The sequence below is a fragment of the Conger conger genome, chromosome 2, assembly GCF_963514075.1.
Source record: "Conger conger chromosome 2, fConCon1.1, whole genome shotgun sequence".
Classification (NCBI taxonomy): Eukaryota; Metazoa; Chordata; class Actinopteri; order Anguilliformes; family Congridae; genus Conger; species Conger conger.
The window spans coordinates 14,145,758-14,170,224 of record NC_083761.1 but is presented as its reverse complement, the minus strand read 5'-3'; the positions used below and the strand labels follow the sequence as shown (position 1 = coordinate 14,170,224).

The 24,467-nt window shown below is 44.8% G+C and overlaps 1 protein-coding gene across 1 annotated transcript in view; it reads left to right on the top strand.

Annotated features, from left to right (window-relative positions):
• pcdh15b (protocadherin-related 15b) overlaps positions 1 to 20,947 on the top strand; it is a 158,040-nt gene extending 137,093 nt beyond the window's left edge. The window contains exons 28-38 of the mRNA XM_061231247.1: positions 785 to 1,003; positions 1,808 to 1,896; positions 4,077 to 4,253; positions 5,860 to 6,078; positions 7,746 to 7,754; positions 8,150 to 8,260; positions 15,278 to 15,299; positions 15,768 to 15,806; positions 15,953 to 16,026; positions 18,132 to 18,255; positions 18,712 to 20,947. Coding sequence (XP_061087231.1) covers positions 785 to 1,003; positions 1,808 to 1,896; positions 4,077 to 4,253; positions 5,860 to 6,078; positions 7,746 to 7,754; positions 8,150 to 8,260; positions 15,278 to 15,299; positions 15,768 to 15,806; positions 15,953 to 16,026; positions 18,132 to 18,255; positions 18,712 to 20,613 — 2,985 coding nt within the window. The 3' untranslated portion in view covers positions 20,614 to 20,947. The remainder of the gene's footprint in view (positions 1 to 784; positions 1,004 to 1,807; positions 1,897 to 4,076; positions 4,254 to 5,859; positions 6,079 to 7,745; positions 7,755 to 8,149; positions 8,261 to 15,277; positions 15,300 to 15,767; positions 15,807 to 15,952; positions 16,027 to 18,131; positions 18,256 to 18,711) is intronic.
• The last annotated feature ends 3,520 nt before the right edge of the window (positions 20,948 to 24,467 follow it).

The window sequence follows — 24,467 nt, the reverse complement described above, 5'->3', positions numbered from 1 at the left end:
AATCATTCCATGGTCAAAGTCACTTTGATCACATTTCTTCGCCATTCTGACATTTGGTTTAAAAAACACCTGAACTTCTTGACCACATCTGCATGCTTTTATGCATATAGTTGCTGCCACATGATTGGCTGATTAAATATTGGCATTGACAAGCTGCTGTACAGGTTCCTAATAAAGTGATCACTGAGTGTAAATCCTAAACCTGCACTGCAATAGAAATCTAAGGCATGTCATATTTTCAGACAGGGAGCCCAGTTGTCGGTCTGCCCACCCCACCTATAATGCTCCAAGATGTCAGAACGTATGCGTTTCATAGTAATGTTCCCTTTCAAGTTTGCATCCACAGTCTCTCACACACACTCACTGTCTCCATTTATTTGAAGTCCGATAAAGATTACAAATACCAAGGCTGAGACCTTTACTCGATCTTAATATATGTGGTGTAATATTGAGCGGAGCAGTTCCTTAGCATATTGGAAATATCTCATTTGTGTTAATGACAGTGCCAGGGTAGGGCCCAGTGCTGTCTCCCTGCCTTTACATTCTCTCAGACCTAAAAGGTATTATAAATCAATGTCACTGCGGAGGAACGCGGTGAATGTTGAAGCCAGCTGAACTGAGCGATGTTAAAGCGTGTCCTCGCCGCACTCCAAAGCTCAAAGTCTCCCCCTCTTGGGCAGCTGAGGAACTGCGCCTCCAGTGGGTGACGGCGGGGGCTTCATTGGGCCAGCTGATGAATATCTGTGTGTGTCTGATGTTTAATTACATTTTCTCTTTCTCACAGGCTTTGGACAAGGACACAGGGAATTACAGTTCAATGCAGTACAGGCTGAACATTCCACCTACGGCCCGAAATAAAAAAGACGGCTTCGTGGTGGAGCCGTACACGGGCGTCATTAAAACCGCCATCATGTACAGAAACATGCGCCGGTCCTACTTCAAATTCGACGTGGTTGCGACGGATAACTATGGGAAGGGTTTGAGCAGCAAAGCACAGGTAGTGGTGAGTATCACTTTAAAAGGAGATTCAAGTGTATTTAATTGTGCTCTTTTTGTATGTTTCTGCCTTCTGGTTTATGGTTGAATGCTCACTGCCCAGGGCAACGGTTACCCAGCACTCCTGCTGGTTTCAATTTTCAGTTTTTAACTCACTGCAGCCCAATTTCTGAGTCTCTATTGCAGTCAAGTGCCAGAACCTAATCTGTTCACAGTCCAGCAATGTACGATCAATTCAAAGTCACAGTGGGTGGGTTAGGAAGTGGTGGGCCATTGAGAAATTGGTTCAATTTAAGATACTTGATTCTGTATCCAGGGGGTACATTGGAGAGATGAAATATGCAATTTTCCCCTACATTAACATGGCTTTTCCCCATGTTTCTGTGTTACGGTGTAATTTCCTTAGACATGTGTGTTTTACATACTTAGCAGCCTGTTGCTGGTTTATCTTGCAGTGTGTTACTGGTTGTCTCTGGTCATCTTGCTGAAGACAGATGTTGGGAATTGATTTTGCACCGTGCGGCCTGTTTTAATAACGTTTTTAATGACATACGAGACCCGAGATTGAATCTGTAAAAGTGAATCCACGCTGTGGTTCATTTGTCAGTTAACACCTAAGAGGAAGCTTCGTTTCATTAGGGCGGCACAAAGGAGTGCTAAACACGGCGAGATTTCCCAAGTGGCTTAGCACCGCTGAAATCAGAAGCAATCAAACGAACGCATGGCTTGCATACAAAAAAACGCGGCACTCGCAATTACCCGCCGGTGCCCGCGAGCCGTAAAACTCACTGTTCCCCCGTTTTTGGCCCAGGTCTCCGTGGTCAATCAGCTCGACATGCAGGTGGTGGTGTCCAACGTGCCGCCCACGGACGTGGAGCAGAACAAGGACCGACTCATCGGGTAAGACGCCTCCAGAAATGGGCCAGCGTGCATGGGAATTGGTTGTTGTTTTGTTTTATTTTGTTTTGCGTCTTCGTTTCTAAACGCCGGTTCGTCTTTTCTCTCGCGAAATGCTTTCATGTCAGAAAACAAGCGGGCGCACTTAACCTCCGCCCCGTAAACCGCGCGGAGACGGATTGGATGGCAGCGGACGAATTAGCATACTGTTTGGTTTCATCAGCGTCTCTCGAAGATAAAACGGCGTCTCCCTGTTTGATTGCTTCTCCTGACAAACGGGCCAAGGAAACGCTGCCCCTCCCCGTGTTCAATTTCTGTGAAGTTGATGCATGGTTGACCTTATAAACACTGTCATAGATGTCACGTCGTGACAGCCTTGTACTGTTTTCCCTTTGTTGTGCAGTAAAAATAACCGCTTCCTATTCCACGTATACACACACACAGGCGGAGCTGGTCTTAGCAGGACTTAGTTGTTTCCTGTCAGTTAGCGGCGCTGACACAGCCGTGAGGTCACCCAGGAGTTGGCGACTCCAGTCCTCAGGCCACACGGCGGATGACCGTTCGGCGGTCATAATAACCTGTCAGTCATCGGCCTCGTTGGCCCGGACGAGGCCTGACATCGGACACGAGGCACGCGCCAAAGCGGTGGTTTCTGGCGACTCGCAGATTAGCGCCCGTAGCGTTCGGGCGCCTCAGCTGCAAGGAGCCGGGCCCATCTGGGCCTTTCAGCCCCCCGAGGGGGGACAAATCAATCTGCTCTCCACATCTCCCCCCCCTGCCCAGCCCAGACAGGGAGAATTCTCCAGCGGGCCTGTGGGTAATTGGCTCAGAAATGGCCACCCGCTCACAGATGAAAACTCGGGGTGCGGCCGCCGTCAGCTCAGAGGCAAAGACATTTGCTTTCCAAATGACACGGCTGTAGACACTTCGTTCTAACATTTTGTGTCGCAGCATCATTTTTCCATCCTCATTTAGTCACACAAAGCAATACTGTCGAGAAATTAGGTGCTTCCTTTTGATATTTTTTTGCCATCCCTTGTGATACTATTGGCGGTTACTGTAAAAGGTCAAGAGCAATCCTCTTGTGTACTGAGAATGGCCAGAACAGTATTATACATCTTTTTCATCTAAAAGACCTTCTTAGGGCATGAGAAGGCCGCATCTGGCTACAATGAACAAGCCCTGGTCATAATTTACAGCTCTGTGAAATAAACTCTGGCTGCAGTTGCAAAGAGGACTGCTTATCATAACAGTACTTTGGACTGGGCATTATGAAATAAATATTTTCAGAGCGAGCAAGAGATAAAAGACATTTGTTCAAGGGTACAAGGGTATGGTATGCTATTACCCTCTCAATTTGCGCTGTGTGGCGTTTCCAAAGTGCCTGATCACAATCCTCAGAGAACGTACAAGGATACAGACGGTTGATTCATCTGCTCTGTGCAACAGGATGAGCAGTGCTCCTAAACCTTGCCCTCTGCTTCCTGTCTGGAATCACTTGATGCATTAGTTGTTTATTGTGTCCGCTCTGCAGTCATAGAGAGTTATGTTATTGAGTGTGAAACACAAGGCCGGGTTTCCTTGCACAAAGTTTTTAATGTGAAGTTTTCTGATTGAAAGATCAAATATCTGAGGCAATATATTTCAGCAGTTACCCAACGTGAGCTGAGAATTAGAATGTTCTATCTGTGTTCTGAGTAGTTTTAAGATATTGAGCTTCAGTGATTCCAAGTGAATGGGTTGCAAGCAATACAACCTTTTATATTTATATTTTTTCAAACAGTATTTTTGTATAGTGCCCTATAAACAATATATGCATGCCACTAACTCATTTTGATCAATTAGAACCATATAATTTTCAGCTCTCGACAAGTAAAGGGGTGACATGGCTCAGGCAGTAAGAACAGTCGTCTGGCAATCGGAGGGTTGCTGGTTCGATCCCCGCCCGGGCTGTGTCAAAGTGTCCCTGAGCAAGACACCTAACCCCCAAATGCTCCTGATGAGCTGGTCGGCGCCTTGCATGGCAGCCAATCGCTGTCGGTGTGTGAGTGTGTGTATGAATGGCTGAATGAGAAGCATCAATTGTACAGCACTTTGGATAAAGGTGCTATATAAATGCCAAACATTTAAAGTTTAACGTATTCTGATCTCCCTTTTAATTGCCTTGTCCTTTAAAAATACAGGATTCTGGAGCGATACGTTCAGGACCAGATCGCCGGGGCCAAAATTGTGGTTGAGTCCATCGGCCCGCGGAGGTATGGGGAAGGGTACGAGCAGGAGGACTACTCCAAGTCCGACCTCATGGTATACGCCATCGACCCCATGACCAACCGGGCTATATCGCGACAGGAGCTCTTCAAGTGAGTGAAACACAGATCTCCCGCTTTCCAAAAACCTATCCACATCAATCTATCCAAAAAGCCATCGATCAATCCCTTTCTGCAGGGACCCTACACCTTAGTGGGAGCTCTTTTATAAAGAGCACATTCTCTCTTCACCACTCCCTGTTCTGGCTCTCCTTAAATACAGTTTCCCCACACTCCCTCAGCAGGTACCTGTGGTCTGCTGTTCAGCCGAGGCCCCAGAATCCATCAGCATAGCGCTACATCACACCACCGGCGCTGTCGCCGTGAAAACAGCCTCAGCCCTTCTGGGGACTGCGGTGTCCCCACCAGATACCAGGCTCCTTTATCACAGAAACAATATTGTCGCTTTCATTCTCCCTCACAACACATCGCCGTTGCTCCGTGCAGGCGACCATTTGAATTCCCTCTTAACAAATGAGAAGGGGGAAATGCTTTGAGGGCAAAATGTTAATCTTCCGACAATATTGTTCTGTCCTTGGCTGTGAGTAGCGTGTAGCGCAAGATGTCGTGTTTTAAAGAAGGAGGGATTTTACTAGAGAGCGGTGTACGTTAGTCTTATCACACGTGACAGCTTTTGAAGAAAGGAGTGTAATTATAAGAGCAAGTTCACAGATCTCATCTTTAATAAAGAACAAATAAATCCTACATCCTCGATCCTACAGTTCTAAAGGAGAAACGTACTGACTCATTCACACCACTCATGATAGTCCTGCATGATTGTTCCTGCACTTCTGACTGAAAGTCAGTTGAATGCCTGCCTGACTGCCTGTCACCAAGTCCATTTTTGACATGGTTTTTCCTCAGCAAAGGGCACCGTGTCCCTGGTTTCAGAACCTGCAATTTATGAAACTGAAACAAAAAACAATAAGCCTTTTAGAATTTTAATGAAGAGCCTTACAATGAACAGGGTGAAATACAACCCACAGATAGTTTGTGAGCTATGTCAAAATAGTAAGGATGAATGGCATTCTTCTCATTCATTGTATTCAGTTAATGTGTAAGGCAGTGAAAAAAGCCCTCAAGCCCACATTTTGAGAAAAAACTGAGCGATAGTAAATATAGCTAACATAAAAATGTTTTGAAAATGGAAAAAAATTCTGCCAGCACATATTAAAGGTGGTAGAACACCCAAATAACAGTTGGAAAACAAATATGCTTTTCTGAAGAAATGCTTTGATATTATTAAGAAACCTATCTCCAGCCCAAGTACACTGGAGGCCTTTGTCGGTTGTTTATTATGTCCTTGTTAAACAGAAACTTATTTCCAACATGTATTTTCTGGCATGGTATCGCCACAGGAGCCAGGAGATCTCAACCTTGGTCCTGAAGAGCCACAGGGTCTCTTGGCTTTTATTGTTACTTGGTACTTTTATTGAACTATTAAATCAGCTTAATACACAATGAATGTGTCTTGGGTGTGAACTTGTTACCGGTGTAAACAAAGAGCAGCAGACACTGGGGCCCAGTGGGATCAGGTTGGAGAGCGCTGCCATAGGTATTTTAGTGTGTAGGTGTTTATGTATATGTCAGAGGATTTAGGATTTATGGCCGCGATGAGTATCGCTGTGCGTGAGGCTGTCTGCGGTCGCTCTTCGTACAGGTTTCTGGACGGGAAGCTCCTGGACATAAACAAGGAGTTCCAGCCCCACCTGGGCCCCGGCGGACGCATCCTGGAGATCCGCACGCCGGACATCCTGGCCAGCGTGAAGAAGGCTGCGCAGGCCATGGGCTACACAGAGGGGGCGCTGCTGGCCCTGGCCATCATCATCATCGTCTGCTGCATTCCCGCCATCCTCATCGTCATGGTGACGTACAAACAGTGAGTAAACAGCTTTCGCGTGGGTCGCGGGGTCACAGGCGCAGTCTGTTACCCGAATCCCAAAGGCATCAGAGAATCGCGGAACGGCAGCCATTTTGAGATGGGCCTCTACCTAATTTGCTGTGGAAAGTGCTTTCTCATCCAGGTTAATCTTCTATCCGGGCTCCGTGAAAGCAGATTAATTACCGTTTGTGACAAACATTCGGTCCTGATAGTAGCAGTTGGGGGAGATTTTCAGGCGCTGAAATGTCTAACAAAGCAGAATATGGCAGGGTTGAGTGTTTGCTTTTGGGGAACGGCTGCAAAGATGCCAGCGATAAATGCTAAAATGGTGCCGGGGGATGCTGGAGCGAGTAACCGGCGACTATGAGTCCCAGAGCAGGATCAGCCCAGTACTGCAAAAACAACTTACTGCTCATTTAAACAAATATTTCTCTTAAAACAAGAATTTATAGCATTAATTTTCAATGCATTTTCTCAGCGTTTACTTCACTGTTTTTATCCAGAATAAAGTCTCAAAACAAGGAAAAAGTAAATTATGGTTTAAGTAAAAGGGGAGCCCCATAAGAAAATTAATTCTATAAATTCGCTGACGTTGTGCATCCCATTGAAGGTCTTCTTCTACTTGCTCTTGTGCACTGGGATACACCCTGCATTGGACTTTTAAGTCATGGTATCAGCAAATGAAGAATGAATTAAATTAATAACAGCTCTCCCAGGTGTCGTATCCTGTTGAGTCATTTGTTTTCAGTGCAGCTCCCCGCCAGTGCAGTGTGTGTCTAGAGGCAACACAGAGTGCCGTGTAACTGGTCACAGCATCAGAGACGGAGGATTTAAGTTGGCTCGGTGTCTGCTACCTCGCGGCTTAGTAGCGAGTCCTTCGGTCAATCCGCCTGCCCTAGTTGCATTAATTGTGCAGGTCTCCATCCCTTCCACTCGGCTGGTTGAGTGCGGGATGACTGCACACCCTTCATAGGATGTGTCTGCTAGTGTGCAGCCGGCCTGAGTTTACAGAGGGCTTTGCAGTAATGGAATAGGCTTCTCTTAATAATTAGGCAATTTGAATTGTGGGAGAAGACTCCACGACCCCCTCTCAAATATATGTATTAAACCGAATCAAAAAATACGGTTTCTGCTCTGGAGCTATTTCACTGTCAGAATTACTAGACTTTACAAACACACTTATCAGTGGCAATTATCTAAAGTGTACAGTGTATTGGTGTAAATGATGCAACATTTTTAAAAAGCCTGTCGGAGGCATGTCTGATAGCATGCAAACAACTCAAAAACATCCTGGATTGCAAACTTTTTTCAATCACTATTTTAAGTGAATTTTCAATTGAGACCTGACATATTCTCTCAAGTGTATTCTGCACGTATTTGAGCGGAAGTTTTATTTGAACATTTCCCTTGTTATCAGAGAAAGTTAAAAGGAATTGTATGAATAATGGAGGATGTCTCACCTGGAGCAGTGTGTTTTAGAAAAATAACTTTAAAGACAGCAAATCATTAAAAAGCAATATTTTGTCAGTGGGAGAATATTTCCCTTGAGCCAAGAACTTTCAGCATGTCATATTAATATTGTATGGACCATTCTAATATTTCTGACTTTTACTGACTTTTTCTTGTTTTGCTTTTTTCTAATTTCTCGCTTTTATCCTCTCCAGGTTCAAAGAGTAAGTGCTGTTATTTACATATTTCATGGGATTATTATCATGTTTGTGTATTCATCCTGCATGATGTTTAGTCTCAGTGATTTTGTTCAGTTAAAACAGAGTAAGTTCAGTTATGTGTAAAAACCTTAAATTGCATAAATAACCTTATTATCCCCCTGCCCATATCATGACAATACATCATTTTTATAAAGATGGACGTAATCTGTCTTTGAACTTTAATGTTAAAAGTGACAAGCAAATATGTGGTGGTAAACTGGTGTTCCTGTGATCAGTGTGTACACAGTGTGTGAGTCATATATTGGTGTTTGCGTGGATAATGTGGCAGTGTGTTCTTTAGGCTGACTGGTGCTGTAACTTTAGACGACCTCTTGACTTCTTTTTCAACTTGGCTCAAGGCGACAGGCCGAATGCGCCAAAACCGCCAGGATCCAAATGGCATTGCCAGCTGGCAAAACCGCCGGGGGTGGTGCCAACAACCTCTACGAAGAACTTGGAGACAGCTCCATGTAAGTACTTTTTTAATTTCATTTTGTGTTTTTTTGTAAACTTACTGCATACACAGTTCATTACCGCGCTCCACCTAAAGGTCAGTGAACCTTTATTCAAGAAGGTAATAAAGGAAGACATTTTAAGTTGATCGTAAAGGTTAACAAGACGTGTCCCTCTTCAGTCTAATGTCTTGTGGAGAAAGTTGAGTTCATCCTTTATCGGTTCTGCACACTTCAGTAGTTTTGCATTGCCAAGATTTAGTGCTATTTATGTTAAAGCATTTTATTTTGAAGTAAAATCGATCCTAAATATGAAATGAAAAGGCCAGCCGCCATTTGTAAAACAATAGGGGAAATTAATGTGGGTTTAAGTAATTGAAATGAATGCAGTGGCTAATTTAAGGTGACTGTGATGAAACATAATTAAATGTATTGATAAGCAGTTAAGTGGACCTGCAACAGGACGTCAAGAGCAATTGTACAAAGCTATTTGGATTTGTTTCACTGTGCTGTGTGAAGGGTGTGTTTCTCAAGGTTGGTACAGTACATTATTTAGAAGTTTATTCCAAAACAGCCCTCATCCTCTTGTTTAAATATTCTTACCCCATGGAATATGGTCCATCTTATCAAATGAAAGCCAAGCCCCAGTCATTATTTTGCCAAATGTTTAGCCTAATTTCAATCATATGTCGTGAACACCGTTTCCATATTTTAGGTGCAAATCCTATCCAAATAATAACACCCCCCTGTTTTCACACTCCATGGTCTAAGCTGAATATTGTAGGCAGTCATCAGCACAGTGTATCTTATGACATAAGACAGCACAGTCTTCAAAGGTTACCCTTTACCTTGGGTTTGTCTGAGGTGACAGGTGTCATTGTCTTAATATTCCTTTCAGAAGTTAAGAGTCAAACAAAGAGGAACAGTTTCATTTGTTTTTAGTAAAAACATTTTCTTCAGATAAAGCTTTGGATTCCTCATCCTCAGTTACTCTTACTGTCAATGGTATCATTTTAGTATTCATCCTGTCTCTTATCTTTGTCCGCTCATATCTCTTCTGTGGATTCAGACTTAAGTAAGTACTGTAGCTCTTTCATTGGCTGGACCCAAGGCTTGTAGATACTGTATGGAGTAGTGGCTTTGTAATACTGTTCTTCTGTGTCTGTTTTTTTAAATGTTTTTTTTTCTAGCTTAAGCCAGTACACTGTAGTATCTAGTAAATGTTGAGTAGCTAATTCATGTAGTTCAAACAATTGGTAAGAAAAGTTGCACTCTATAGTGTATCCGAAAAAAGGGGAAAAGTGTTTAGCCAACACACATCATCTTGCAGTGACATACAGTAATGGTGATTCAAAATATTTCCTGAAAATCAGGTGATGTCATATTGTTTTTCAATGACTTGTTGAGTGCCCTGGCATTCCCTAATCCATGGACAACGGGCTGTAGTTATTTCTCTTTTGCCACAGAGCTCCTGGCTAGTAGTTCATCTGTACCCCTTTTTTGCTATACTGATTAAATTGCTCAGAGACAATAGGGTGAATGTTAGCCGTAACTTAAACAGAACGTAGAAGTCTCCCTCCCTTGGAATCCCTTAGTATATTAAGCTGTTAGAGTGCCCTCTGTCTCTTTAGCATGCTGTCCACTCTCATAACAATGCAAAGAGGCATTGGCCCACAAAAGTGAAAATTACGCTTTTATTTCCAGTAAAAACTCCAATAGTGAAAGGATTCCATTAGAGCATGTACAAGCTGTTTATAATTTATCCTTTTCAAAGGGCATCACTTATGCAGAACTTTCAAGCACATTGATTGTGTTCTGTAGTTAAATATTAAACGCGACTACTCTTGGAACATTGATAATAATAAAGTTAATTTATGATAATGAAGTCTAGCTTTAATTCTGAATAATAACAGAGCACAGAGTTAGGTTACGTTTATCCAACAGTATTTCCTCATGCATATTGGATCTGCCGTGCAATAGTATGAGTGTGGAGGGTAATGAAACAGCGACTTTGTTTATTTATTTATTTTTGCTTTGAGGCTATATCCCTATATCCCTTTCATTAGTTTGGTTCTCATCAACATCTTCTTCATTACCTTCTTTTCTTTCAAGTTTCTTTTTCTTCTCTCACCATTCTCGAACGAGCAGGGCTAAACGGTGCGTGCTAGAGGAAGGCGATCGCCAACGTCTCATCAGCACGTTCGCCTCACGCGCCATCGCGGCTCACAAGCAGTCCTCGGCCAACGGCACGCTGCTCAACAACCTGCCCAAGTCGGCCAGCAACGTCACCTTCCTGTCCGACGAGAACCCGCTGACCACCAAAAACCCGCTGTACGAAGACGGCACCATCAGCAGCCCGGAGCCCGAGGGCGCATCGGAGCGGAGGAGGGAGCTACTGGGGCTGCAGTCCTCCGGGGGGAAGGACGTGAGGGATTGGTTTCCCCAGGGCAACGCGTGGACGCTGCCTTCCAGGCTGCACAAGGCCCAGATGTACGACTCGCTGCGGCGGCAGGTAGTCATGGACCCGGTGCAGTGGGAGATGGAGCTGGTGAAGACGGAGGTGAAGGAGAAGACGGAGGGGCACCTGGAGGCCTTCCAGCTCCCGGGCCCCCGAGGGCCGGAGACCAAGCTTACGGTGAGGGAGCAGGCTCGGCAGTTCGAGCAGCAGGCCCTGCTGGAGACCAAGCCACACCCGAGCTGCGAGTCCAGATGCTCGCTGCCCGCCGACTTCTTGCTCTCCACCCTGGAAAGCCTCCAGCCGCCATTTTATTCTGGGTCGGCGGCGGGCAGAGATGCGCCGCCCTGCATCATCATCACGGAGAGTGATGGCACCCCGCCGCCCAGCCGCAAGCCCACCCCGCCCGTCCTGCGCAAGTTCTCCTACCTGCCCGCCGACACCATCAAGGTCCAACTGGAAGTCATCCCTGACCCTCCTGACGTCCCCCCTCCCCTGCCCCCTCCTCCAGCCCCTCCTGGGTCTCCTCCACCACCCCCTCCCCCGACCTCTCCCGCCCCTCCGCCCCCGACCTCTCCCACACCCCCTCCCCCAAGCACTCTCTCTGTACCTCCTCCAACCTCTCCCCCGATCGCTCACTCCTCCCCGCCTCTCCGCCGCCCGGCCCCACCTCCCCCGCCTCCGCTCCCGCCCCCCTGCTCACCGTCTGCCTCCGTGTCGCCCTCCCGCGTGTCCCCCGCCTCCACCTTCGTCCTGCCCTCCCTGCCCCCGGCGTCGTCCCTCCGCCCAGTGTCCTTACGCGCCCCTCCCCCGCCCCTCCCCGCCCAACCCGAGGCCCCGAAGCGGGAGCTGAAGGGAATCCTGAAGAACATCCAGAACATAGCGGAGATAGAGAAGTCCGTGGCCAACATGTACAGTCAAATAGACAAAAAGCGGAAGGCGCCAAAGCCACAAGTGTCTGTGGAGTCAGAGCCGTCGTCGAGTCAAACCGAGCCCCCCGACCCCCCCGAACCCCCTGGACCCCCCGAGGTGGCAGGCCCCCCGGAGGAGCAGGCAGCTGTGCCCAAGCTCAACTTGAACCCCATCGTGGAAGAACTGGAAAAGCGCTTTCCTTCCCAGTCCACTGCCCTGTAACTCCCCGTATCTGTTCATTTGTACTTTTATCACCTTTTACTTTCTGTTTTTCGCATTTCTCCTATTTCATTCATTTCCTACCGGTTATATAAGTCTTTCAAAACTACCTATTGTGTTTTTAAGATTTCTAGGTTTTATATCATTATGAAAAACAAAAGAAAATGTTTTGTTTTTAAGATACACAAATGTTTTTGTATGTTTTTTAAGTCAGTGATTTGGATTTACGCACTGCATATTTTAGGTTATAACTATTTTAGGTAATGTGGACACAATGTGGAAAAGGACTGATAAGGTCACGCTATTCACAAGCAATTTGAAGATAAAAAGTGAAACATTTGTTGCTTGGAAGTAGTTTCAACTGTGAAAGTAAAAGTCATCCAACAAGATATTGTTCAGCTGAAGTGGCACTTCAAAATTATCTTATAAAGGTGTTCTGTGGTTATACAACGTTGTTGCACTCACTGAATAGACATGTTATATAAAGATCTCACCAGCACACTGCATGCCTGTTTCTCTGTTTTTCTTTCTCTCTTGCAGCCCATGCCTTCATTATATATACAGCTCCATGCTTGATATAGGTCTGAAGATGAATGCATATTAAGCAATAATGTTTATATGTGGTAGTCAAGGGCATAATTTAGGGGATAGGAATGGCACAGCTTCTACCAATCACATATACCCAGCCTAAACTGCAGCAGGCCCATATTCCCCTTAGAATTCACCAGAAATGATCATTTCACACCTGTTCTTTTAAAACATTTCTAACAGTAGGGCATGCCCCCATACACCCCTAGAGCCTTGCAATTCTTGGGGTCTGCGCACTTTGACACCCCCAATATTGACTCTATAGTTACAATCCTGAGTGCACTGCTCCAGAAAGGGAGATGTTTGGCCTATATTAAATCAAAAATTGACATTAGCATTGTCTTACAAAACATGGGCTGTGTCTGTGAATAAAAAATATGTGTAACTTTAGCAGACTGTAGGTGACTTGAAGTGATTGAATCGTGGCTATTGTCTCTGCCGTGGTGTCATATAGAATGTGAATGCCTCCACTTGACATTGTTTCCAGTACAAGCAAAATGAACATGTTCCATAACAGGATATGGAAAGTGAGTTGTCAGACAGGGAACTTTGGATTAGTTAAAAGATCAATCTTGTAGCCGTTTTGACTCCTGCTTCTCCTCTCTCTCCGGTGTGTTTAATTCAGCGAGCATCCCTCGGTAATCCCAACTTTAATCATACTGCGGAAAATTGATGGCTGAGAATATACCATCACTGCATGTGATAATCACCAATTTCCATTAAGATGTGCCCACTCCATCATTGTTTTTTTTTTGCGATTGTCATTTCGAGCCTCTTCAAAGGAATAGCAGATGGATCAGGCTGTGATTCCAAATTGGTTCCAAAAATCCGCAAATTTCTGTTGTCGACCCTCAGTGTTTTTTCTCTCCAGGCATCCAGTCATATGGTGTCTGTAGAGGAAGCAACGTTCCCTCTCGACACTATCCACTCATCTCCCTTTCACCATCGTTCTGTTTCAGTTCCCTCGTCTCACTTCTGAGGCACTGTAGCCCATGTTCACCGTGAGCAGGGCTGGCACCAGTCAGACATTCTGTTCATTCGCCCTGCAGGGAGACCATGAAGCCAATTTCATCTCCACGTTTTTTCAGAGGGGAAACGCATATTTTCCCTTCCCTTGCCCTCCCACTAATTCAGAAAAGAAAAACGCCTGTAATTCTGTGCCAGCACGAGGGCGATAAAACAAACGAAGCGGCCCCAATTTATCTTGAAATGTAAAGAAACCTTGTAGTGTAAACAAAGGAGCGAGCAAACAAAATCAAGGACCTTGGAGTGTTGCTTATCAAGTGTATTAGGGAGCCGACTGCAGTGATCTCTGCTGCGTTACACTGTTTTTAACTGCCAGATGGGTTATGGTGCGCAGAGGATATTAATGTGTTTTTTTTTTTATTATTCCTCTTCATATTTTATGTTTTCTTGCTTGTCGAAATGATCTCACGGCTGGACCTCTCACTAGAGAAGGTCCTGCGTTGGCTGGCTTTCCTCCAGCTCAGACACAAGCGATACTAGCAGGCCATTGTGTGGTTACAGCTTCACCGCTCACCAGTGCCTCAGACAGAGAACATAACTCTCCCCCTCCTGGGCCGCTAACCCCCGGCACAACAAACGATACGACGGTGTGATTAAAACCGCGATTAGCCGCGGCGCCCCTCTCTGTCACGTGTGCTCCGCAGCATTGGCGCAGCTTGGTAGCGCACACATTATTAGTAACAGTTGACTTCCTTAGCACAGCACTGTGGAAGCCCATCTGTCTTTCGCTTCCTAGATTGCGTAGTCTGACCTAATTCAACACGATATCTATCACGCTTCATCTCCAGAGAACAGGTACCCGCGTCACGTCAAACCCCCCCCCCCCCCCGTCAAAAGATTAACTGCCACACACCAGGAAGGAGGCAATGAAACCCAAACTCCCAAAAAAGACGGTCTCTGAAAACCACAAACCGTTGTTTAGCCATAAATCTTCATTTGAATTCATTATTACTTCCGCGTCACTGAACAATTGCAGTCATTTTCTCCCGATAATCATCAGCCAGGGATGAATTCTAATTTCATGATGCTAATGCAGTTTTTGTAATCAGACACTGAACGAGATGCTCATCTCTGCCTATTGTTTTTTAATGTAATTTGAATCTCAAAACTACTTGTCCACCGCTTTCAAATGCCAGCAAGCTAAGACTGCATTCCAAAGGGGGTCACAGCTTGGCACTGTTAACGGACTATTCCCACCCCCACCCGCCTCCATTCAGAATAAAAATGAACCATCTCGCGAATTAGCAGGAGCGGTAAAGTAAGCCAGGTCTAGCTCAGTTCTCCTGGGAATGCCACTAAGCGTGCTAGTTTAGACTGTCAGGAATCCGAATTTCACACATTATCGGTGAGAAATTTCGACCTGCGGTTGCATCAGAAGCATTAGCCCACATTCTCCATCGTCAGGGGTCTACGAGCTATAAATTCATTTTCTGAGCACATCCAATTTCCAATCTTTTCAGTTGCAAAAACACTTGGCCCATATGGTAAGTAGAAAGCCAATATGTCACAATATCAGTTTTTTCACACAGGTTATGAAGCCTTTTGCGATTCCCTAGCCTTTTTCCTGTTGCTTCTCTCTGCCTTTCTGTGATATCTCGCTGAATAAGCAGCGATAATTGAAAAGCTCTCTAAATAATACGGTTCGCATATTGGCTCTCGAGGAGCAACAATGTAAATCAGGTCATACATTTACAATTGAAAAAAAGGCAATGTCTATGTTTGATATAAGCACATAATCTGAGATTCTGCTGGAAAAACAATGTTTCATTTTGAAGCACTCACATTTATCTTGCTGCAATCTTACCCTTGATTTCTGCTATTTTATTTCCTCACAGGCGAGGATATGGACATCAAGAGGTATGCACTTTTATTCATTTGAAAAACATTACTTTTGGATGGGTCCCTACTTCAGACAATAGCCTGCTTTATATGGCTTCAGTAGGTTGTTTTTGTATCTGTATATATCACCTCATAGATGCACAGAAAATACTGATTTCTGGAGAATCATTTTGAACATCCAAAAGTACAGACACCTTGTACAGACATTTAAAACTTGATTTAAAAAGTTGAAAGTAGAAAGTTTTCCGTCCTTGTCTGAGCGGGTCTAGCCCTATAATTTAATGTGTTGGTGCTGGTGCTGGCGGGTGCTGTCAATCTCTGTACTGGTCCTCTATTGAATTCTTCCTCCAGCCTGACCTTTGAACTTTGACCTTTTAGCCCTCGGCAGCTCCCCCCCCCCATCTGGGCTTGTCTGATATCTCTACAGTTTCCTTTTTCTCCCCTGTCTTCTTTATGCTTCTCTTCCTCTTTCATCTTGTCTTCCAGCAACAGCAATTGCTAAGGCCATCTCTTCTAAGACCAGAGGTACCATCATGTTTCTGATAGGGTGGAGATATTTCTCTGTAATGCAGCTTGAGGCTCTGTGGGGGGTGGGAGGGAGACTTTAGCGGCTTGTTTTTCTGTTTCTCTCGCTGTGTTGTCTTTGAGTAATGACTGTGCTGTAACCACAGGAGCTCTCCATGGAGTCTGGCATCGACCCAGGGCAGGAGTACTACACTCAAGATTACTATAATTATGACCACGGGTGAGCCTACGCTCTTCAGATCAGATCCTCACATTGGCCTGACAAGCTTCACCTCACAAGTGGAGAGCATCCATCCCATGTCCCTCCCCAAACGCCCAAAAAAACTCCTGTAAAACAAGACTTCTGAGCTATATTTTCCATATTTAATCACATGCGGTATTCATAAATTGGCCCAATATTAACCATTGATGGGTGGTTATTAGTTTATACATGAGCCCAGACTTGTGTGTATGCACATACACACACCCACACACACACACACTAGAACTGGAAGTTTGTAGTCTTTTTTTGTTTTTTTTGGATGGGATAAATTATTCATCTTTGATTAGGACACCAGAGAGGGGAACTGAGTCGGGCTAGTTCGTTCGGGCAGTTATGGCAAGGCTGATGACTCACCAGGCAGAACACGATGAGAATTGCCCATATGGCCCTGATGAAACACCAATGTACAGATGCTAATGGAATGCTGAGCGCTCAATCCAGCTCTGAGGGCTTAATTCTGGGGCTGGGAGACAGGCCGATAGATTGAAAGACTGCTCTCACTCCGGTGGCTGTCCAGAAGCAGATGTACAGAGTATTCTTCGCCATACATCACTCTACCTGACATCTTTTCAGCTTTTTAATGAGGATCTCCAAACACATCCTCACTGGTGTGTCTCAGAATACTTGTCAATAAACTCCTGTGCTGTATATACAAGTTACATTACAGCTATTACAGATATACACACCAAACACTTTATTAGGAACATTTTTACTTTATTACACCTACTTATTCATGTGATTATCTAATCAGCTGATTGTGTGGCAACAGTGCAATGCATACAATCATGTAGATACTAAGTGACTTTGACTGTGGAATGATTGTTGGCGGCAGACAGGGTGGTTTGAGTATCTCAGAAACTGCTGATCTCCTGGGATTTTCATGCACACTAGTCTCTAGAGTTTTCAAAGAATCGTGCAAAAAACTAAAGAAAATCCAGTGAGCAGCAGTTCTGCAGACAGAAACGCCTTAATGAGAGACATCAGAGGAGAAGGGCCAGACTGGTCAAAGCTTACAGGAAGGTGGCAGTAACTCAACTAACCACACATTACAACAGTGGAATGCAGAAGAGCATCTCTGAACACACAAAGCATCATAGCTCTACGTGGATGGGCTACAGCAGTTGTAGTATAAAAAATAAAGTGCTTGTGAGTGTATATACAAAAAAAATGTATTACAAGCACGCACACTACGTGCTGAATTAGACTTGCTTAATCAAGCTGACATTGCAAACATCATTTAATTGGGTGGAAAAGTATAGATTTTCTCCCACACCACAAAAACAGTCAATAAATGACTGTTTGTGTTGAGCACCACACAATATCAGGACAGCCAGTCTCTTGCTGAGTAATGCACTGGAGGCCAGAGGGTAGAAATCACTATACTGAATGGTGTCAGATTGACCCTGCTTTACTACTGTCTGTTCCTATTTAAACAGCCGCTCACTGTTTATTAGCAGTTAAATCTCTTAATCCAGGCTCCATTGTGTGCTACAGGGAGTGACGTCCCAAGTAGGTGTCATAGTCCTTCGACAGACTTAGTGTAATGTCTATCACATCCTGCACCTGCCGATCAGGATTCACTGTAGCGATGTGTGACATCACCCTGGCTAATACTGAATGCAAAATCATACAAAGAGGAGTTCCACTGTAGTGAATCAGGTGCTTTACAGACTTCACCAATAATAGGCAATTTTAGTAGCCACAAGTGTTCCAAGTCCCATCAGATGCTTACAGTGATTGACTAACTACCGCATAGAATCTGATAAAAGGACACCATCTTGAAGCTTATATGTATGTGTGTGCCTGTGTGTTTTTGTGCTTGTGCGTGTCTGTTTGTGTGTTCTCTGCTGAAAGAAACAGCTCAAGCCATGTCTTGAAACAGCTGGTAGCTGGCTGACTGGTTCAGACCAGATCCATACTCAACATTTTTTGTCCAGCTCAAGCTGCTGTTATGTTTTGAAACAGCTGGTAGCTGGTCATTTCAAGCGGATGTAGCATAGCTGGATTTTACACCAGGGTCTACCTGTCTTTTAATGACTGCATTACATGTCTTTTTTCCCCAGCTATGAGCTTCCACAGTATGGCAGTCGCAGGAAGCTGATCTCTCCGTCAGGTCTGTATGACGAGTATGGAGAGGTCATTGTGGATGATGATGGAAGCTTCTACTACAGCCCACATGGGTCAGAGGCAGAGGTAGGTTTCACTCAAGTGCTCCATTTTACAACACTGCCCATTATTCATTATGATTATACCCATTCATTTTATTTATTATTACTATAATTTACTGTGTATGTGGAACAGTTTATGGGCTGAATGTTTTATTTTCCTATCTCAGAAAGAAAATACTAGGAACTAAGAAAGTTTATAATATATACAATATTTCATTCTTGTCTGGGATATCAAATACATAGATGCATTTTTATTGATGATAGGCATTTTTCATCCTGAAGAGTGGCCATCTTTGTCCACATAGCTTTTCATTTTCATGCTTATAGTAAGGTATGTCCTTAGTGTACATTCATCAGAAAGTTTTGGTTTTCAGTTTTCTCTTAAAGGCTAAATTCAATCATGAATTGTTTAAATGGTTGTAATTCCACTAGTAGCTGACATGCTTTGACAGAGAGCTGTCGTGTTGGGGAACAGGTTTCCACGCGAGGCAGGCAGCCAAAGCGTGGCCAAGGTCTGCCTGGGAGACCTCAGAAAGAGGCTTTTGGGGTCCCGCCTCCAGCCGATCCAGTCGATCAGGCCGAGCCCACGGACAAGGGCCCAGAGTCCGGGGGCTCAAAGGCGGCTAAGAGGACGAAGCTGATCATGAAACTCAGCAAGTTCTTAGTGGCCAGCAGGGGCACCGCTGAGCAGGATGATGCCTCCACCCCCATCCCCGCCTCACGTCTCGTTCCGTGGAAAAAGTCCAGAATATTCCCCATGATGTTCTCCAAGGAGAAAAACGATGGCAGGGACTACAACAAGCTGGCTTCCACACGGCGCCTGGACAGCCTGGATGGAGGGATGGTCATCAGCGGCAGTTATTTCAAGTCTGACGCCAAGTCGTCGGCAAAGAAGCGACTTGGGAAGGCGTTGAACCGCATTAACATCTCTCAGAAGCTGCACTCACGGAGAGTGTCCCAGAGCAGCAGCAGCAAGAGTGAGACAGAAGAGGCCTCTTCCCAGGCTGCTGGTGACTCTGACAGGGATGTGAGAAGACCCAAAGTCTCTATCAGTGACATGGGCGAGAGTGAATCTGAGGCCGGCAGCACAGGGCCCTCTATGGGGGAGGAGGACTCATTGTCAAAAAGCAGCATCGCCCCTTACACTGAAGGCAAAAGCTATGTTAAACTGGACATGCACCCAAATTACCCCAACGAGAGCACTGTGGATTCAGATAACGAAGGCCCGGTAGATTCAGATGAGAGCAAGTCAAAGTCTGACACAGACAAAGAGTATTCAGCCACAGAAAAAGAGTCAGAGACTGAGAGAGAATCAGAGACAGAAAGAGAATCAGTCACAGAAAAAGAGTCAGAGACAGAGAAAGAATCAGACTCAGGAAGGGAATCTGTGACCGAGAAAGAATCAGTCACAGAAAAGGAGTCAGAGGCCGAGAAAGAGTCTGAAACAGAAAAGGAATCTGAAACGGGCCAGGAGTCTGACGATAATGATAATAATGCCGAAAATAGTGTATCATCAGGGGATGAGAAGTCACGGACATCACAGATATCCTCTGCCCATGCCTCCAAGAGAGGGAGTAGCACAAGGTCTTCAAGCAGGTCAGGAAGTGGGAGAACCAGTGGCGCAAAGAGCAGAGGAGCTTTGGCGTACAGCCAGGGCAGTGGTAAACTCTCCTCTGAATCCGAGGTTAACAAGGAGGTCACTGACAGAAGCTCCAGGAGCCCAAGATCCACAAGAGGGAGCTCCAGATCAAGGAAGTCATATTTCCATGGAGGACCAGAAGACACGATTGAAGAGGAAAGTGAGGAAGAACAGTCCGTTTCTGGAGAAGAAGAGCAAAGAACAGAGAGCCCACAGTCAGAGGACTCAGAAGAAGGCATGAGTGAAGGGCCCACATCCAAGAGGTCCAGTTTGAAACAGAGCAGTCAGTCCGATAACAACACAAGTGTGGGGTCCCACAGTGAGACAACGGTCAGGACGAAGACCAGAAGCAATGTGAACGAGAACTCAGAGGAGGGCAATGAACTGTCACCAATATCAGAAGAGGATGAAGACCCCGGTGCATCCAAGGTAGCGTCCCTGGCCCGTAAATCAGGGAGCACGGTCAGTGGACGGGCCAATTCAAGAAAATCCATGTCTGGTACTACCGGCCACAGCGCTTCTTCCAGGCCGCGAACTTCCCGGTCGGGTCGTTCCGCTATCTCCGGATCCCGTTCTCTGTCCTCTGCCAACGTTGTTTCTCGTAGCCGCCGCTCGTCAGCTGCCAGGGCATCCTTGGATCCTGGCAGCCAGTCGTCATTGGACGGGACCACCGAGGAGGAGGAGTCCGAAAACGAGACCACGGATTCAGAGGCCACAGGAGCTGGGACATTTAAATGAAATTGGCAGAGTCACTGAGTCACTGAGTAAGCTTAGCGCATCCCTTTCCCTTTCCTTTGTCATATTCTTGCAGAATATGAGTACCTCACGTGGACTGTGCGCACCTTCTCCTCAGTCTAATTTCTTTATCTCCATCTCTCCCTTCAGACCTGCTCGGAATTGTGCAAACATCCACAACCTTGCCTTGCCCTTTTTCTGGCTGCCCTGTGTGGACCTGTAGTGCTGTTTTGTTATTTGAAGAGTGGAACTGATACCCTTTCGAGTGCTGTGTCCTTCTCTATGTGTGATAATCTGAAATTCTCAACAGGCAATCAGTTGATGCAGTGGAATTGAAATGGTGCTTTTATCAGATCTGATATAAAGATTATCTGTGTTGCAGCATCCTGTTGTACTGCATGTGATGCTTTTAGAAGGTATCGGTCGGTCTTTTTCTGAACTTACTGTGGTACTCTTCACTAGCCAGTCCTCTTCCTTTTTTTGTGTTTTACAGTTTGGAAGAAAGAAACGGATCAAGCTGGTGGTGGATCGGGAGTACGAGACCAGCTCGACGGGGGAGGACAGTGCCCCGGAGTCTCAGAGGAACCGCCTGTCTCATATCAACAGCCACAGCAACATCAACGGGAGCGTCTACCTGGCCCAGAACGGGTCCATCATCCGGACCAGGCGAGCGGGGCACCCCAACAACATTAAAGTGAACTCCCCGGCCCGCCTGGGGAAACACTTCAAAAAGCTGGACAAACTGGCGGTGACTCACGAGGAGAGGCTCCCCCTCAACAGCCCCGTCGCCGCGGGCGTCTCCTCCGCCGCCGACGAGAACCTCAACACCAGGCCCTCCAGCGGGTCCCTGGCATCCAGCGCCACAGGCCAGGGCAGCCTCACGTCCAAATCCAACATTGCCATGACGAGGGACGGCGGGACGTGCGGCGGGGACGAACAGGAGTCCACGGTCGACAACGAGGACGTCAAGGAGCCTTTAGAGTCTCCCAGCGACCACGCGCAGTCTGATGAGGAAGAGCTATGGATGGGACCATGGAACAACCTGCACATACCAATGACAAAACTGTGACTTTTCCAGCCTCTTCTCTGTTTTACAATGTACTTTTTATTGTCTTTATTGAAGAGTATAATGTTATTATTGTGCACCTATGTTGTACATGGGAATTACACAATTCACTGTGTAAGAAAACTTATGAAATTGCACTTACATTCAGTATTATTATTTGTCAATTACCGTTGTTTGATGAGATTGCATTAATGAGATGAGGTATCTTAAAATGTTGTGATTGTTAAACCATTTGATCTACAGCATCATAACTATGAACTAGAATACCTTTTGGTATTCTCCAACTTCTAAATACTGAATTTGACAAAGGATTTAAGAGCTTTTTAGCTGATATTTACAGTTGAGAGTGTAAAAGCCTGAGAGACTGGTCTAATGCAAAAAGTAAAGTTAAACAACCTCTTCACAAATCCTTTTTGAAGCCCTCTTCATTGTGTGACATGGATGCAGGCAACTCCTGACAGAATTATGCTTGTCTATTAGGGCCACTTATTTATCTAATTTACACTACAGAAATTGAAACACAATGTTGAAGATCACCATATTTTTTATATGAATCACCAAAACTCAGAAGGTTTTCAAATGCTGTCACATTTGCTGCATACATCGTTGCCATGTTTGTCAATATTTTGGCTATGGTCTGTTTTTAATTGATATTTGTAATTACAGTGTGATATTTTAAGCATATAAAAATGCATTGTATATCCTCTGTTATTATAACAATAATGTTTGATTGATCATACACCTCCATTTCAACCAGAAAAGAAAACCAAATATTTGGCACCGAAATAAACTCATATGTCAAGCATCTCTGTGGTACCGACCCTCCCTCCCCCCTTTCACATTGATTTAGGTTAAAACAATTCCTATGAAGGGCTGCAACTATATGTCTCTAAAGCGTGTTCATTCTTTGACATGGATTGAGCTGGAATATTATTAATTATACTGGAAGCTGCACTATAGCAAAAGAGCCACAGGGGTGATCAAAGTTTGGGCCTTATGAATATAAAAGTGCCTAAGGGACTGCTCACCCTCTAGCTAAAATAACTAGCTATATAACATGTGCATAAGGGGTTTCATTATGAGAATCTGTGTGAAACAGCATTACATTTTTTGCGGAAGTCTGTGTGGAGGAAAAGGATGTCTACCTGCTGAGCTTTTAGTTTTTTGCTCCTTTTTGTAGGAGTAAGAGTACTCGCAGAGAACTCACTGCCGTGCCCTCCTGATTTCAAAGGCTGACCCACAGGTTGCCGGTAAGTGGAGAAGTCATGAAGTGCTATTGTGAGCATCACTTTGGGAGCTTTCCTATATGTACAGCTGTGGTGCTGTTGGTCGGGTTTTAAGGATGAGTGTTATCCTACAGGTGTGTGTGATGAAAGGCTCTATGAAAGAACCAGTCTCTGAAATGGCCTATGTGTCATGCTTTTGTCTCTTATCTATGTATTCAAGTGATGCCCAGGTGCTGTCCTACTTGAAGTGATTTTGTGCACGTTGGATGAAGTGCAAAGCCCATAAAAGAAATTAGAGTATAATTTATAAGGGTATTATATGTTATTCTTCTATGTTATTATACCTTGCATGTATTTGTGCATCATCAAATATTTCTTATTGAATCTGTGTCTATTGTTTTTATCTCATATAGTGTGTCCCTGCCTTCAAGTCTGGCCTGTCTAAGCTACAGACTGCAGTTGTTTTGAATGTCATTAATTTGTTTCTTGAAGATGAATTTATCAGACAGAAGCCCTGCTGATTCAACTAAATCAGCGAATTATTGCAATTCCAATGCTCAAATTGATTCGCAAAGCTTTATTAGCCGTGCCATCTAGAGGATACTGTCAGCCTCATTACTCTCTCTCAGATCAGAGAGTGCTCAAGTGTTGTGCACTGAGGGAAGCTTTGTCTAAAAAGCTAGGTTGTAATCAGAAACTGTTTCAACAATTTTATGCAAGAATGGTGTAGGTTTAGTTTTTGTTTATCTCTTTCATTTTCCTTCATGTGCTTTTTCAGAGAATGCAGGTTGCTTTTTAAAAATGTGTTTAAAACTATATAGAATTATTTGCCCCTGGAAAGTGCATTAGGATTCTCCTATTAATGTTCTTCGGGTGCTCTGTATTGACATCATCACCTGTAGGTTTAAGCATTTTTGGTGTAAATGTACTCAGTGATTTTGTAACTGCTATTAATTCTGTTGTTAGGCACACCTATGATTAATGTGTCTCAAAACAGCGCTCTTTATTCTTCGTTCACGGCTGAGAAACCCCTGCCAATGACAGCTGTTTATTTTAACATCTTACAGTATGTCACATTATCCCCGCCATATCTCTGTGCCTTCCCAATATGAATATGAATGCTTCTATCTTTGCATTCTGCGATGATATATGTGTGTGCTGAATGAATTGGATCACCTTGTTCCAACAGACATCAGCTTGTTTAAACAAAGACTTGACGGTGCAGTGTTTTCCTATATTAATTCTTTGTGCTTTCGCTGGCAGAAACCTTGATCCATTTATATTTTTGCAAAGGTATTGATGTCACTTGTTATCATATTTACGGTCTTGTTTATTGACCAATTTGTGATCATGAGGCAGGTTCGGTGCCTTCTGAAACGTGTACTTCGCAGTCCACGAGTTGAGCTGAGCTGCGCAGCCAGTGTGCCGGAAGGTTCCGTCGCTTACACAGCTGGTGCAGACAGACTGCAGGCAATAAGAAGAGTCAACAAGAGGAGTCGGTGCTGCGCGATAAGAGGGTGAATATCCTGTGCCTTTTATTGTCCTTCTCTCTGTATTCCATCATG